The sequence below is a fragment of the Oncorhynchus tshawytscha genome, linkage group LG10 (genome assembly GCF_018296145.1).
Source record: "Oncorhynchus tshawytscha isolate Ot180627B linkage group LG10, Otsh_v2.0, whole genome shotgun sequence".
Lineage (NCBI taxonomy): Eukaryota > Metazoa > Chordata > Actinopteri > Salmoniformes > Salmonidae > Oncorhynchus > Oncorhynchus tshawytscha.
The window spans coordinates 46,127,319-46,140,503 of record NC_056438.1 but is presented as its reverse complement, the minus strand read 5'-3'; the positions used below and the strand labels follow the sequence as shown (position 1 = coordinate 46,140,503).

At 41.5% G+C, this 13,185-nt stretch overlaps 1 protein-coding gene across 2 annotated transcripts in view; it reads left to right on the top strand.

Moving 5' to 3' along the window:
• Nucleotides 1-12,679, top strand: part of LOC112260296 (small conductance calcium-activated potassium channel protein 2-like) — a 62,712-nt gene extending 50,033 nt beyond the window's left edge. Inside the window, exons 7-10 of one of the 2 annotated variants that reach the window (XM_024435293.2) lie at nt 6,001-6,128; nt 6,739-6,747; nt 8,250-8,319; nt 10,960-12,679. In XM_024435293.2, the coding sequence (XP_024291061.1) occupies nt 6,001-6,128; nt 6,739-6,747; nt 8,250-8,319; nt 10,960-11,265 (513 nt within the window). In that variant the 3' untranslated portion in view covers nt 11,266-12,679. The remainder of the gene's footprint in view (nt 1-6,000; nt 6,129-6,738; nt 6,748-8,249; nt 8,320-10,959) is intronic. The other variant, XM_024435294.2, reaches the window with a different exon arrangement.
• Nucleotides 12,680-13,185: the final 506 nt, after the last annotated feature.

Here is a 13,185-nt window from a genome sequence, read left to right as displayed (position 1 = left end):
CAAAAAGAAAAATAATTTCAAATTCCTTATATTAAGCAAAACAGATAACACCATTCTTGTTTAAAACATTTCCAGATAGCCAGGGTCACACCTCGACACACAGACATAATTTACAACGAAGCGTGTATGTTTAGTGAGTCCGTCAGCTCAGAGGCAATAAGGATGACCAGGGAGGAATTGGACCATTTTCCTGTCCTACTAAGCATTCAAAATGTAACGAGTACTTTTGGGTGTTAGAGTAAAAGGTACATTATTTCTTTAGGAATGCAGTGAAGTAAAAGAAAAAGTTGTCAAAAATATAAATAGTAAAGTAAAGTACAGATTCCCCAAAAAAACAACTAAAGTATTTTTACTTAAGTACTTTACACTACTGGTAATGCCAGGGTAGTGTAAGGTCCTGGGTGTTGTGAGGGTGAAATCAGGCGCAGGAAAACAGAGTTCAATAAAGTGCTTATTTAATACACACACGGTGAACTACGGTCACCCCACTTTCGGGTGCTCAAACCAAATGCCCCAGACACAGGGAACGAAAACAGTCTAGCACTAAATACATGAACACGTACATCTATAGCAAACACCAGGGTTACAATAATCAATCCCGCACAAAGAACCAGGCGGGCCGGCTGACTAATAAAGCCTCACTAATTACAATCAACTCAAAACAGGTGTACTCAATAAACACATAAGGAGGGGGAGAAAAGAATCAGTGGCAGCTAGTAGGCCGGCGACGACGACCGCCGAGCGCTCACCCGAACGGGAAGGGGAGCCACCTTCTGTCGGAGTCGTGACAGGTAGTGGGTTTGATTGCTGGGACAATCCATACGTAAAATGTATTGTTAGGTTCTAATTCTCAGAGTTAAAAAACTTTACGGACATTATGAAAGCTTAACCAAGTTTATTCTGACCAGAGGATGAATATAGCTGTATTAGACAAAACATGTTTCCACCACAACAAGTATATATACTCCAATTTAGGCACTCCTCCTTCTCTCCAATCCTTACATCAATTATGCTCCGACAGGAAGACAAAGTAATTGGGTAATAAACCATAAGGTTTAAGGGGATCTGACCTGGCCTCAACCCCTCATTTGCCTAATCCACAGATGTCCACCCGTATCCCCTATAGGGATCCTGTGACTTCCTCACATCCACCCAGCACATTCCAAAGCCATCTGGCTCCTACAGATAACCATTAACCTTTCTAGTGCTCGACAACATTCCGCTGAAAAGGCAGTGCGCGAAATTAAAAAATATTTTTTCGAAATATGTCACTTTCACACATTAACAAGTCCAATACAGCAAATGAAAGATAAACATCTTGTTAATCTACCCATCGTATCCGATTTCAGAACTGCTTTACAGCTAAAGCACAACATATGATTATGTTAGGTCATAGCCAAGTCGAAAAAACACACATTTTTCCAGCTAAAGATAGGAGTCACAAAAAGCAGAAATATAGATAAAATTAATCACTAACCTTTGATGATCTTCATCAGATGACACTCATAGGACATCATGTTACATAATAAATGTATGTTTCGTTCGATAATGTGTATATTTATATCCAAAAATCTCAGTTTACATTAGCGGTTTTGATTCCAAAACATCCAGTGATTTTGCAGAAATACTCATAATAAATATTGATAAAAGATACAAGTGTTATTCACAGAATTAAAGATAGACTTCTCCTTAATGCAAACGCTGTGACAGATTTTTTTTAAACTTTACGGAAAAAGCATCATCTGAGAACAGCGCTCAGAACCCAAAACAGCCAGAGGAATATCCGCCATTTTGAAATCAACAAAGTTAGAAACAACACCATAAATATTCACTTACCTTTGATGATCTTCATCAGAAGGCACTCCCAGGAATCCCAGTTCGACACTAAATGACTGATAGCCACTTGTTGTTAGCGTGTTCAGCCCAGTAATCCATCTTCATGAGGCGCAGGCACTTCATCCAGACAAAAACTGGAAAAGTTGCGTTACAGTCCTTTAGAAACATGTCAAACGATGTATGGAATCAATCTTTAGGAGGGTTTTTACATAAAACATCGATAATGTTCCAACCGGAGAATTCCTTTGTCTTCAGAAAAGCACTGTAACGAAAGGTAACTCTGTCGGGAGAGCGCGTCATGAGACCAAGGCTCTCTGCCAGACCACTGACTCAAAGAGGTCTCATGAGCCCCTCCTTTATAGTAGAATCCTTATTCAAGTTTTTAAAGATGGTAGGAAGTACAACTTTATCCATATCTCAATGTATATTCGGTAGGCCAAGCTTTGAAAAACTACAAACCTCAGAAGTCCCACTTCCTGGTTGGATTTGTATCAGGTTTTCGCCTGCCATATGAGTTCTGTTATACTCACATACATAATTCAAACAGTTTTAGAAACTTCAGAGTGTTTTCTAAAACCTGAGACCAATCCAACCAGGAAGTGGGAAATCTGAGGTTTGTAGTTTAATTTAAGTGATTGCCTATCCAATATGCTGTGTCTATGGGGCCAGATTGCACTTCCCAAGGCTTCCAGCAGATGTCAACAGTCTTCAGAATGTTGTTTGAGGCTTCTATTGTGGAAGGGTGTCGATTAAGAGCTGTTTCAACAAGTGGACTAGGCTGAGACCAATCAGTTGTTTACTGCGCGGTCACGTGTGCGCGCCGTTCCTTCTTTTTCCTCTGTAATGAATACGCTATCGTCCGGTTGGAATATTATTGAAGAGTTATTATAATAAGACCCTAAGGATTGATTGTAAACATCGTTTGACATGTTTCTACAAACAGTAATGGAACTCTTTTGACTTTTCGTCTGGATTTTGCTCTCGCACATTGTGCCTTTGGAATAGTGAACTAAACGCACAAACAAAACGGAGGTATTTGGACATAAATATGGATGTAATCGAACAAAACAAACATTTCTTGTGGAAGTGGGAGTCCTGGGAGTGCTTTCCGGTGAAGATCAGCAAAGATAAGTGAAGATTTATAATGCTATTTATGACTTTTGTTGACTCCACAATTTGGCGGGTAACTGTATGGCTTGCTTTTGTGGCTGAACACTGTTCTCAGATGATTGAATATTGTGCTTTTGCCGTAAAGCTTTTTTGAAGTCTGACACAGCAGTTGCATTAAGAACAAGTTTATCTTTAATTCTATGTAAAACATGTATCTTTCATCAAAGTTTATGATGAGTATTCATGTTATTTGATGTGGCTCTGCAATTTCTCCGGATGTTTTGGAGGCATTTCTGGACATGGCGCCAATGTAATCTGAGGTTTTTGGATATAAATATGAATTTACAAAACATACATGTATTGTGTAACACTGAGTCCTGGGAGTGTAATCTAATGAAGATCGTCAAAGGTTAGTGAATCATTTGATCTATATTTCTGCTTTTTGTGACACCTCTCTTTGGTTGGAAAATGGCTGAATGCTTTCTGTGACAAGTTGCTGACCTAACATAATGATATGTTCCGCTTTCGCCGAAAAGCCTTTTTGAAATCGGACACTGTGGTTGGATTAACAAGAAGTGTATCTTTTAAATGGTGTAAAATACTTGTATGGTTGAGGAATTTTAATTATGAGATTTCTGTTGTTTTGAATTTGGCGCCCTACAATTTCACTGGCTGTTGGCGAGGTGGGACGCTAGCGTCCCGAACGATCCCAGAGAGGTTAATCTCCACTGTTGCATATCAAAGTAGTGTAGTGGAGGTATACGATTTATTAAGCCTACACAATCGCAAAGCATATATTTACATGCGCTCAGCACACATAGCCAAGTTTCAGCAGAATGTCATCTGCAGGCAGCAAGAGCGCACAGCTCTCAACTGGTTGTCCACGGAGCAGCTCACAGAAGAATGATATCTCTAGCCGGTAGGTAGGAAAGACATTTCGACTTATATTTACCAGTAAATGCTAACTAAGTCAACAATGGGTATGTAAAAGATGTATTTAAAAGGTTTGGGCCATAGTCTTAGTTATTAGGCTATTTGTGATGTGTAATCCAGTCATCATGGCTGTTTGCATTGTTAGGTTCTAATTTTCAGAGTAAATAACTCACACACACTAGAGAAGCTTAACCAAGTTAAATGTTTCCCAAAGGGTGGCGTCTCCTCCTTATCGCTAGACATCATTCTTGCATCATTCTTGCTAAGCAGGGAGCTAAGTGACATGATCCTTCAACAGTTTCTCCCTTTATCAGTACTGGCACATGCGATCGTGTTCCCTGCACTCAGCCCCTCCCAAGCTTCATTATGGCACCCCTCGTGTCTCTTTTGTAACTAATGTTCCTATACCTCTGAGTATAACAATGTTCAAAGTTTCACCCCGAATCCAACAGCGTGAACATTTCTAAAGGCTTTCCCCTAAAAACCGCTCCAATTAAATGTTGAATACAATGTAGGCCTACCTGACAGAATAATATAACTCTGATTTGTATCAATGGGGAGGACATTTATTTTGCTCAATTGAATTAAAGGGCAACGACACCCAAAACGTGTGATTTTGAGAGTGAAAATCAGAAAAATCCATAGGAAAACAGGATTTTTAACACAGGACCCACTTCTCCAGGCACCCCTACACCACTGCATAGGGCCGATGGAAAGAAAACAGTCCATTCACTGAGACATAATAAGCCAGTAGGTTCCAATCATAATACAAAAACACAACCATTAGGCTAAGCATCTCCTAGTCGAAATGGACAACTATTACTTCCCATTGCAAAAACATTTTTTTAATGTATAGCACACAAAGTAACCAGTGATCTAAAGTGTAAAAAATGTTTTACACACGTAAGCTATTTTCAAAGAGATGGCTAACAGCATGCGAATTGCAGTAAAAAACACAGTTCCACTCACCAGATGATAATCATTTGAAACTGAACTTCTTGTTGAAAGTTATTCTTGAAAAGGGAGAACCTAACAAATTAGCAACAACATCCTCTTCGATAACACCTGCTGCAGCTGCTGCAAACTAGCCTACAACAAAAGCTAGCCATCTAGACCGTGGGAAAGCTACTGCTCGCTATTGCACAGTGACTTGTTGGCCTTCGAGAAGGCAAAAGTTTCCATACTTTCTGTAAAAACGGTCCCACCCATTACAAGTCAATGTGATTGGTTGATTTCACAGTCACTCCAACATTTTGCCCTAATACAGTTAATGGCAGATGCCTTCTATCAAGCTTCTGATGGCCTAGCCAATGGCTGACTTAGCTAGCTAGAATTATCTCCCCAGACACCACCAAAGTAAAATCCTGATTGGATATTTTTTAAATTCCGTGTTAACCCTTTCCTTTCCAACAAAAATATAAGAGATTAAACCAGAACATCATTGAAAATATATATATATTTTATTTTATAAATCCTTAGCCTTTCTCTTAAAGTGTAGAAGGCCCTAATTGTTCCCCACTGTGTTTGGGTTAGTGTAACGGATGTGAAACGGCTAGCTTAGTTAGCGGTGGTGCGCGCTAAATAGTGTTTCAATCGGTGACGTCACTTGCTCTGAGACCTTGAAGTAGTAGTTCCCCTTGCTCTGCAAGGGCTGCGGCTTTTGTGGAGCGATGGGTAACAATGCTTCGTGGGTGGCTGTTGTTGATGTGTGCAGAGGGTCCCTGGTTCGCGCGAGGGGACGGTCTAAAGTTATACTGTTACATTAGTAAAAATGTGAGGAGTGGCTTTATTTTCCCTCAGCATGCTTTTTTTCACCATTCTGAATGTCTAAAGAATCCATATGTTGTTCTGAAATATGAACACAGAAATATTAGACATTTTGAACTCTTATGGTGACGATTTGACAAAATTCCAATCATGGTCTTGAATTGGACTCGCATTTTTTTTGGTCTCGGTCTCGACTCAGTCTCGCCCTCCTTCCGGACTTGGTCTTGACTCAGACTAAATTCGCTCCGGTCTTGTTCGTGATTCAGTCTCGCTTTAGGTGGTCTCGAACACAACACTGCGTGACACCTTGCCCATGTTGTAAGGATTCACATTTGTTTCCTCATTGTTCCGCAGGTAAAGAACACAGCTGCCAATGTACTCAGGGAAACATGGCTCATCTACAAACACACTAAGCTGGTCAAGAAGATAGATCACGCTAAGGTGCGCAAACACCAGCGGAAGTTTCTACAGGCCATCCATCAGTAAGTACCATTTCCCAAAGAATATGACTTCCTTGTAAGCATGCCTGAAGCCTATGTGAACACTTAGTTTTTTTTTTACCACCTGTTCAAAGTTGTTAAATATATGTTATTGTCTTTATTGTTATTTGTTGTTGAAGCAGTAGGAAGTAATAGTGATTGTAGTTGCACTGCTATCATACTAACAGTATTTAGCTGTATTTGTGTATTCCTAACAGCACTCCTAGCCAGCAGCACTACTGGTAGTGTTTGTTATAATGTCCTACTTTTCCTACTCTCGCTGCCATTTCCTGTGACGATATCCTATGTGTTCAGTTAGCAAGTTGTGTCATTCAATAGTATACAAAAATAATAACACACACACATAAAACGCAGCTGCACCTGACACACACACACACACACACACACACACACACACACACACACACACACCATCCTCAGTCTAAACTACAACGCACTTTAATGGCTCCCCTGCCCTGCCCTTCCCTTCCCCTCTCCTCAACCCTTACCCTGTGCTTACAGTGAGAAGTGTAATGGTTCACTTGTTTCGTGGATGTTGTGGGGTTTAAAACTTTGTATTGTGTTCTGTCTTTGTTTTGCTCTATCACTGCAGAGCTCAGAAGTAAGTTGAGTCTTCTATGTTCCTCCTGTTTCCTCTACATTCTCTCTCTCCATGTCTACGTTTGACATGCATGAACCTTCAAATGCTGGATGCCGATTGTTTTGGTTTCCTTTTAATGTTCCATTTACCCTCATCCTCTGAATGGAATGACAGAAAGCATCCACATTACCACTGATGATGACATGGTAGTGGGGTGTCTGAAGAAAGTCAGAGGCATCTGGCAGTATGAGCTTGTTGGGGCTTGTCGGCTTGGCCAGAGTCCATTCATCAATGAAGTCGCCATCTATGATGTTACCATGCTTAATATAGCTACAATATGTAGGCTATATTAACCTGCATTGGCAGTCCCATCCTTGCTCCTGATTTTGTATTAAACACATATCTTCAGGGTTTAAAAAGTCTGTTTTTGTTTTGGGGTGTTTATTTTTATTTTTACGGCAAATCAAAACACTCAGCCATATCAGACACTCACAATAAAGAGCACAAATCAAGTGGTATCTTTACATACCATAGTAGTACCCTGGTAAACAGTTTTAGAAGATTTTTTGTACCCCGCTCGGGTCCTTTCCTTCACAGGCACGAGCTAGAAAGGACAGTGGCAAACTGAGCCTCTCTCATTTAGATGAACCCGAAAACAGAGGCTTTGCTGTGATCTCCCGATTTGCACATGAATGAATGTCCTTGAATGTCATCGCATCAGAATTAGCCCTATAGAGGACTTTCTACCTGATCAAGTCACCAGAATGTTGATCCACTGATTGACTGGCGTCATCCCTCCAAACCAACGCACAAATCTCCAAGGTATTTCAGTAGCCATTGAAAGTGAGACACCATTCTCAAACCTTTATTTACCTTATCCTAGATAAGGAATCTCATTTCCAAGGGCGACCAGATCAAGAAGATCAGTGTTATAGGAAGTGTAGTACGCCAAAATCATCAAAATCAACAAAGTCATTTAACTGTGTTTTATCGGTCGGTGCCATAGATTGAATTTAAAGTGCCACTGCAAGCATTATTGTATGTCACATTCACAGGCTCTGGCCCTTCCCCCACTAGCACCCTCCACACCATAAGTGCACGTCACTCACAAGTCATTGCAAGCTCACCCAATGACTGATGTGTCTCTGACTACCTGCCACTCAGCTAGCTGGAAAGGTGTGACAGCTGGAAGCATACAGAGTCATGTCACCTTTATGAAAGGCTTTATTTATACATTTTTATTGACAGAAATGTGTGGGGGGGGACTTATTTTGTTTTGACTCAGATTTCTTTGCATTTTTTGCATGTGTTGGTATGGCGATGATCAAGACTGGGAATGCTTATATATGCATGCAGACTCTCTCTCTCTCTCCTCAACGTGCTCCCAGAGAGCGTTCTCCTGACAAAGATGTGTTGCTTCTTCCCCCCTTCCACCCATCCACCTTCACCCTGATGACCGACCAACCAACCCCTGCCCTCTATCCCCACTCTCTCCCCACTCCAACCCCCCTGCCTCTGCCCAGACTACGCAGTGTAAAGATGGAGCAGAGGAAACTCAACGATCAGGCCAACACGCTAGTGGACCTGGCGAAGGTAAGAAGACTGGGGTTTTTCAAAGGGCCGCAGCTGGCCGCCAGCCACTGCATTGATGTGGGTGGCATTTGCACTCCAGGTGTCTGTTCTAAAATGTTCAGAAGATGGTGCTTTAATGTGTGTTTGCACTGCCGGACCCCCACCCCTCTCTCTACACATGTGGTTAAAGCAGTCTGTCTAGTCCTAGGGGATAGAGCATTGGATAACCATGTAAATAACAGGTAAACTCTGCAACTGTATGTGCATTATTCAAACTTATCAGTAGTCATTATCCTGCAAACAAAAATGAGTTGTTAGGACGTCCCCGGAACCTCGCAAAATGGTCGCCTTAAGTCATCAGGATGTTGTGCCATGGTCTTGTGGAGGTTTTGTGTAGTTCTCGGTATATTCTCAGGACATCCCCAAGGACAATTTTAGGATTTTCTTGGGATGTTGTGTCATGGTCCTGTGGAGGTTTTGTCTAGTTCCTAGGTTGTTCCGGGAACGTCCCCAGGTACGATTTTAGGATGTTTTTATCTTTGACTCGTGGATGTTTTTGTCTAGTTCCCAGTTTGTTCCGGGGACGTCCCCAAGGATGTTTATGGGATGTTCGTAGAATGTTCTGTCATGTTCCCCTGGAGGTTTTGTCTATTTTCCCGGTTTGTTCTGGGAAAATCCCCAAGGACGTTTTTAGGACATTCAAGGGATATTGTGTCATAGTCCCCTGACGGTTATCACATTTCAGGTAAGACCCAAATGCATACTGTGTTGGAGTAACAGTGTTTATTACAGCAACAGTGGCAGGCAAATGACAGATCAAGGCAGGCAGGGGTCGATAAGACAGAGTAGTGGGGCAAAGGTACAGGACGGCAGGCAGGCTCAGGGTCAGGACAGGCAGAGGTCGGTAATCCAGAGTAGTGGGGCAAAGGTAGAGGACTCAGGGCGGGCAGAAAAGGTCAAAAACAGGAAAAACAGGAACAATCAATAGACAGGAACAGAGGGAAAAATGCTGGTAGGCTTGACAAAACAAAACAAACTGGAAACAGACAAACAGAGAACACAGGTATAAGTACCCAGGGGATAATGGGGAAAATGGGCGACACCTGGAGGGGGGTGGAGACAAGCACAAGGACAGGTGAAACAGATCAGGGTGTGACAACCGTTTTATCTAGTTCCCAAGTTTGTTCTAAATGTTCTTGAGATGTTGTGTCATGGTCGCCTGGAGGTTTTGTCTAGTTCCCGATTTGTTCTGGGGATGTCCCCGAGGCCATTTTTAGAACATTCTTAGGATGTTGTGTCAAGGTCTCCTGGAGATTTTTGGGAACCATGACACAACGTACCAAGAACATACTAGTAAAACTGAGACATGGTCCTCACGGACGTCCTGGTAACTACAGGGACTACAGGGAACTAGACAAAGGTCCCCAGAGAACGTTCCCTTGGGACCATCATGCGACGTCCCCTTGTGGTCATTAAATGTTCCATGGATAACGTCCTATCAGAACCAAATAGGAACCTTTAAGTAACATTCCCTAATGGACATAAAAATAACCTGTACTGAAAGTCCTATTATAGTCCCAAGGTTAACATCATGTTCAAATGTTCCTAGAACCTTCTCAGAACATCAGTGGGATAATGTCTCGCAAAAACCCTTAAAGGGACCTTATAGGAACGTCGCTTAATGTCATTAGAACGCCCCCTGTTTGCTGGGTAGTAGCCCGTTCAGTTAAACACACAGAAGGGCTTTGCTTTTCCGTGAAGTCGTTTGTAGATTATTCCCTCAGCGTATGATTCTGTTAATGACAGATATATATGATGATGAAAAAGGACCAATTAGCTCAGAGATATGTATTCTCTCATTAATTTAACTGCAGGGCTATTAGTCTACGTTTTGACAAGACATCCTTGATCCTGAATTGTCCCAGAACTAGGACCGGTGGAATTTATAGAACACTTCCAAAATGCATATGTATATCAGGGATCATCAACTAGATTCATCTGCGAGACGATCTTTTCTTGAGCGGATGGTTAGGGTGCCGGAACATAATCATTTGTAGACTGCAAATTGATCGCTTGTAGCACAAACATATATCATATTTGACTGAAACAAAATCACACCAGTTGGGGAACCCTGCTGTATATGAATACACTTCCAGTGATTGAGTGTTTAGAAATAGCTGATTAAAAAAAAGATCCCCATCAATTTGTTCTTGCCCTAGTTACTACCCCTTCTACCCCAGATATATTTCTCTTTCCTGTCAACTCTGATATTGAGATCCTTAGATTCAGATTCTAGTTGTTTGCTTGTTTACCCTAACATGATTTATGTATTTATTTATTCATTCATTTGTTCATTATTACCTCATAAGGGGTCATGCGCAACTGATGTGAGATCAAAGCTACTAGGCTAATTTCTATCTTTGGCTCTTTGGCAGAAAGATGCACCATACAATAATACTGATAGAATACAATATTTACATATACATGCTTTGAGTGCAATTTATGGACCATACCAATAATACTGATAGAATACAATATTTACTTTTTAGTGCAATTTATGCCAACTGTCAAACGACTACATTTTTATAAACACAGTAAATTCAGTTAGCATACAGTATACCATAATAGATCCATCACCACCTCTCTCTCCTCCTCCTGCAGACCCAGAACGTGATGTATGACCTGGTGTCAGAGCTGCAGGAGCGCAGCGAGGAGCTAGACAAGCGCATCGGCATGCTGGAGGACAAGCTGGACTCGGTGACGGGCAGCCTACAGGCACTGCCCTGCCTCATCTCCCAAGCCATAACCCAGCAGCAGCAGGAATTTCTGGACGGTTTCCTGCACCGCTTCCGGCCTGCCTCGCTGGGCTCAGAGCGCTCCGAACGCTCAGAGCGCTCCTGGACCTCCACCGCCCGCCGACGCCGCTCGCCCTCCACGGCGCCACACACCTCCTCTGACAGCGGCTAGCCCTTGAACCTGCCCTAAACCGCACCACCCCCGACTACAACTTCTCCTTTGGAGCTCCATAGCGTTCCCCTAACCCCCCTAAACCCCCTCTGCCTTCACATCCAAAAACAAACACCGCTGTGACTGAACTCCCAGGGCAGGACTGAACTGGAAACTGCTCCAATGCGAATGAGTGAAAACTTCGACACAACCTAAATGACTTAAACCGAGACAAGTAGAGATATGGTTTATTTTTTAGCCATTGTATGGCTGTTCAAGTTAGCTTTTTTTGTAAAAGCCCTTGTATAGTTAAACTGACTGAGTTCAGGTTTGCTGGGGTGAGAGCTGGCTATCACACCTGGGTGGGGTGGGGGGCTGCCTGGAGGACAGAGGACACCTGCGTCTGCACGGAGGGAAACTTAAAAACGGTGGACATTTGCCTTCGTTTTCCCCGTAAGTCAAGGTGGCGGTTTAAGAGGGCCTCTGAAAGCTCTGACGTCAGTTCAGTATTGAAACGCACTTAAAGGGAGGGGGGAGGGGAGGTGGGGTCATACAAAAGGAGAGCAAGGGGAATGCACATGACATTACTACTGAGTAGGAAAATTTACACGAATGCCAATTTCAAAGTTTCAGTTTCCTTGTTCTTACCAAGGGAAAGTTGAGTGTGACTATCTTTTTTAGTTACATATTGACATGATTTTTCAGTGCCTGAATGTACAAATAGTAGAGGGTTATTTAATTACTAATTTCAGAGCAAGTTTTTTTAATGAAGTTAACACTCTGAATACAAGCATTGCATTCCTTTTTCAGATACATTCCTCTTCAAAAACTCAAAGAAATTGTCTTAATGTAATGCATAACATTGCCTCCATTACACAATATCTCTAAATGTTTTGAAAACTTTTTTTCCTCTTTTTCTACTTCTACTAACCACTAAAATCTGAGTAGGTCAGAGAGAAAGACGAGTGAGAATGTGTCTGAGAGAGAGAGAGTTCACTTCAAGCTCGATGCTGTGCACTCATGCTCACACAAAACTATGAAATGTAGTCTACCTTTTCCATCACTACAAATCAGAGCTTCCACAGGTCTTCAGATAATGGCATGGCTTGAAGTCTGCTGGTAAATAGCGACAGGCACACTACACTGACCGAACTGAGAAACCAACCCCACCCCTTGCATGGTTCTGTGCAAAAATGACGATGGAGCAAAACCTTTTGGATGGCTTGAAAATTTACATTTAGATTTTATGCTACTTTAGTTGTATTTTTTTTTTTTTACTGAGATTTCTTTTTTATTAGGAAACTAGAATTTCTATAGTTGTAAATCTAGAGAGTTTCAGTAATGTGTTACTGTATAACAAATGCATTCCCTGTTTTAAAATGAAATATATATATAAATACAGTACCATTCAAAAGTTTGGACACACCTACTCATTCCAGGGTTTTTCTTGATTTTTACTATTTTCTACATTGTAGAATAATAGTGAAGATATCAACACTATGAAATAACACATATGGAATCATGTAGTAACCAAAAAAGTGTTAAATAAATCAAATATATTTTAGATTTCAGATTCTTCAAAGTAGCCACCCTTTGCCTTGATGACAGCTTTGCACACTCTTGGCATTTTCTCAACCAGCTTCGTAAGGTAGTCACCTGGAATGCATTTCAATTAACAGATGTGCCTTGTTAACAGTTAATTTGTGGAATTTATTTTGTTCTTAGTGCTTTTTGAATCAATCAGTTGTGTTGTGACAAGGTAGGGGTGTTATACAGAAGATAGCCCTATTTGGGAAAAGACCAAGTCCATATTTTGGCAAGAACAGCTCAAATAAACAAAGAGAAACGACAGTCCATCATTAGTTTAGGGTCAGTCAATCCGGGAAAGTTCAAGAACTTTGAAAGTGCATTCGCAAAAATCATCAAGCGCTATGATGAAAC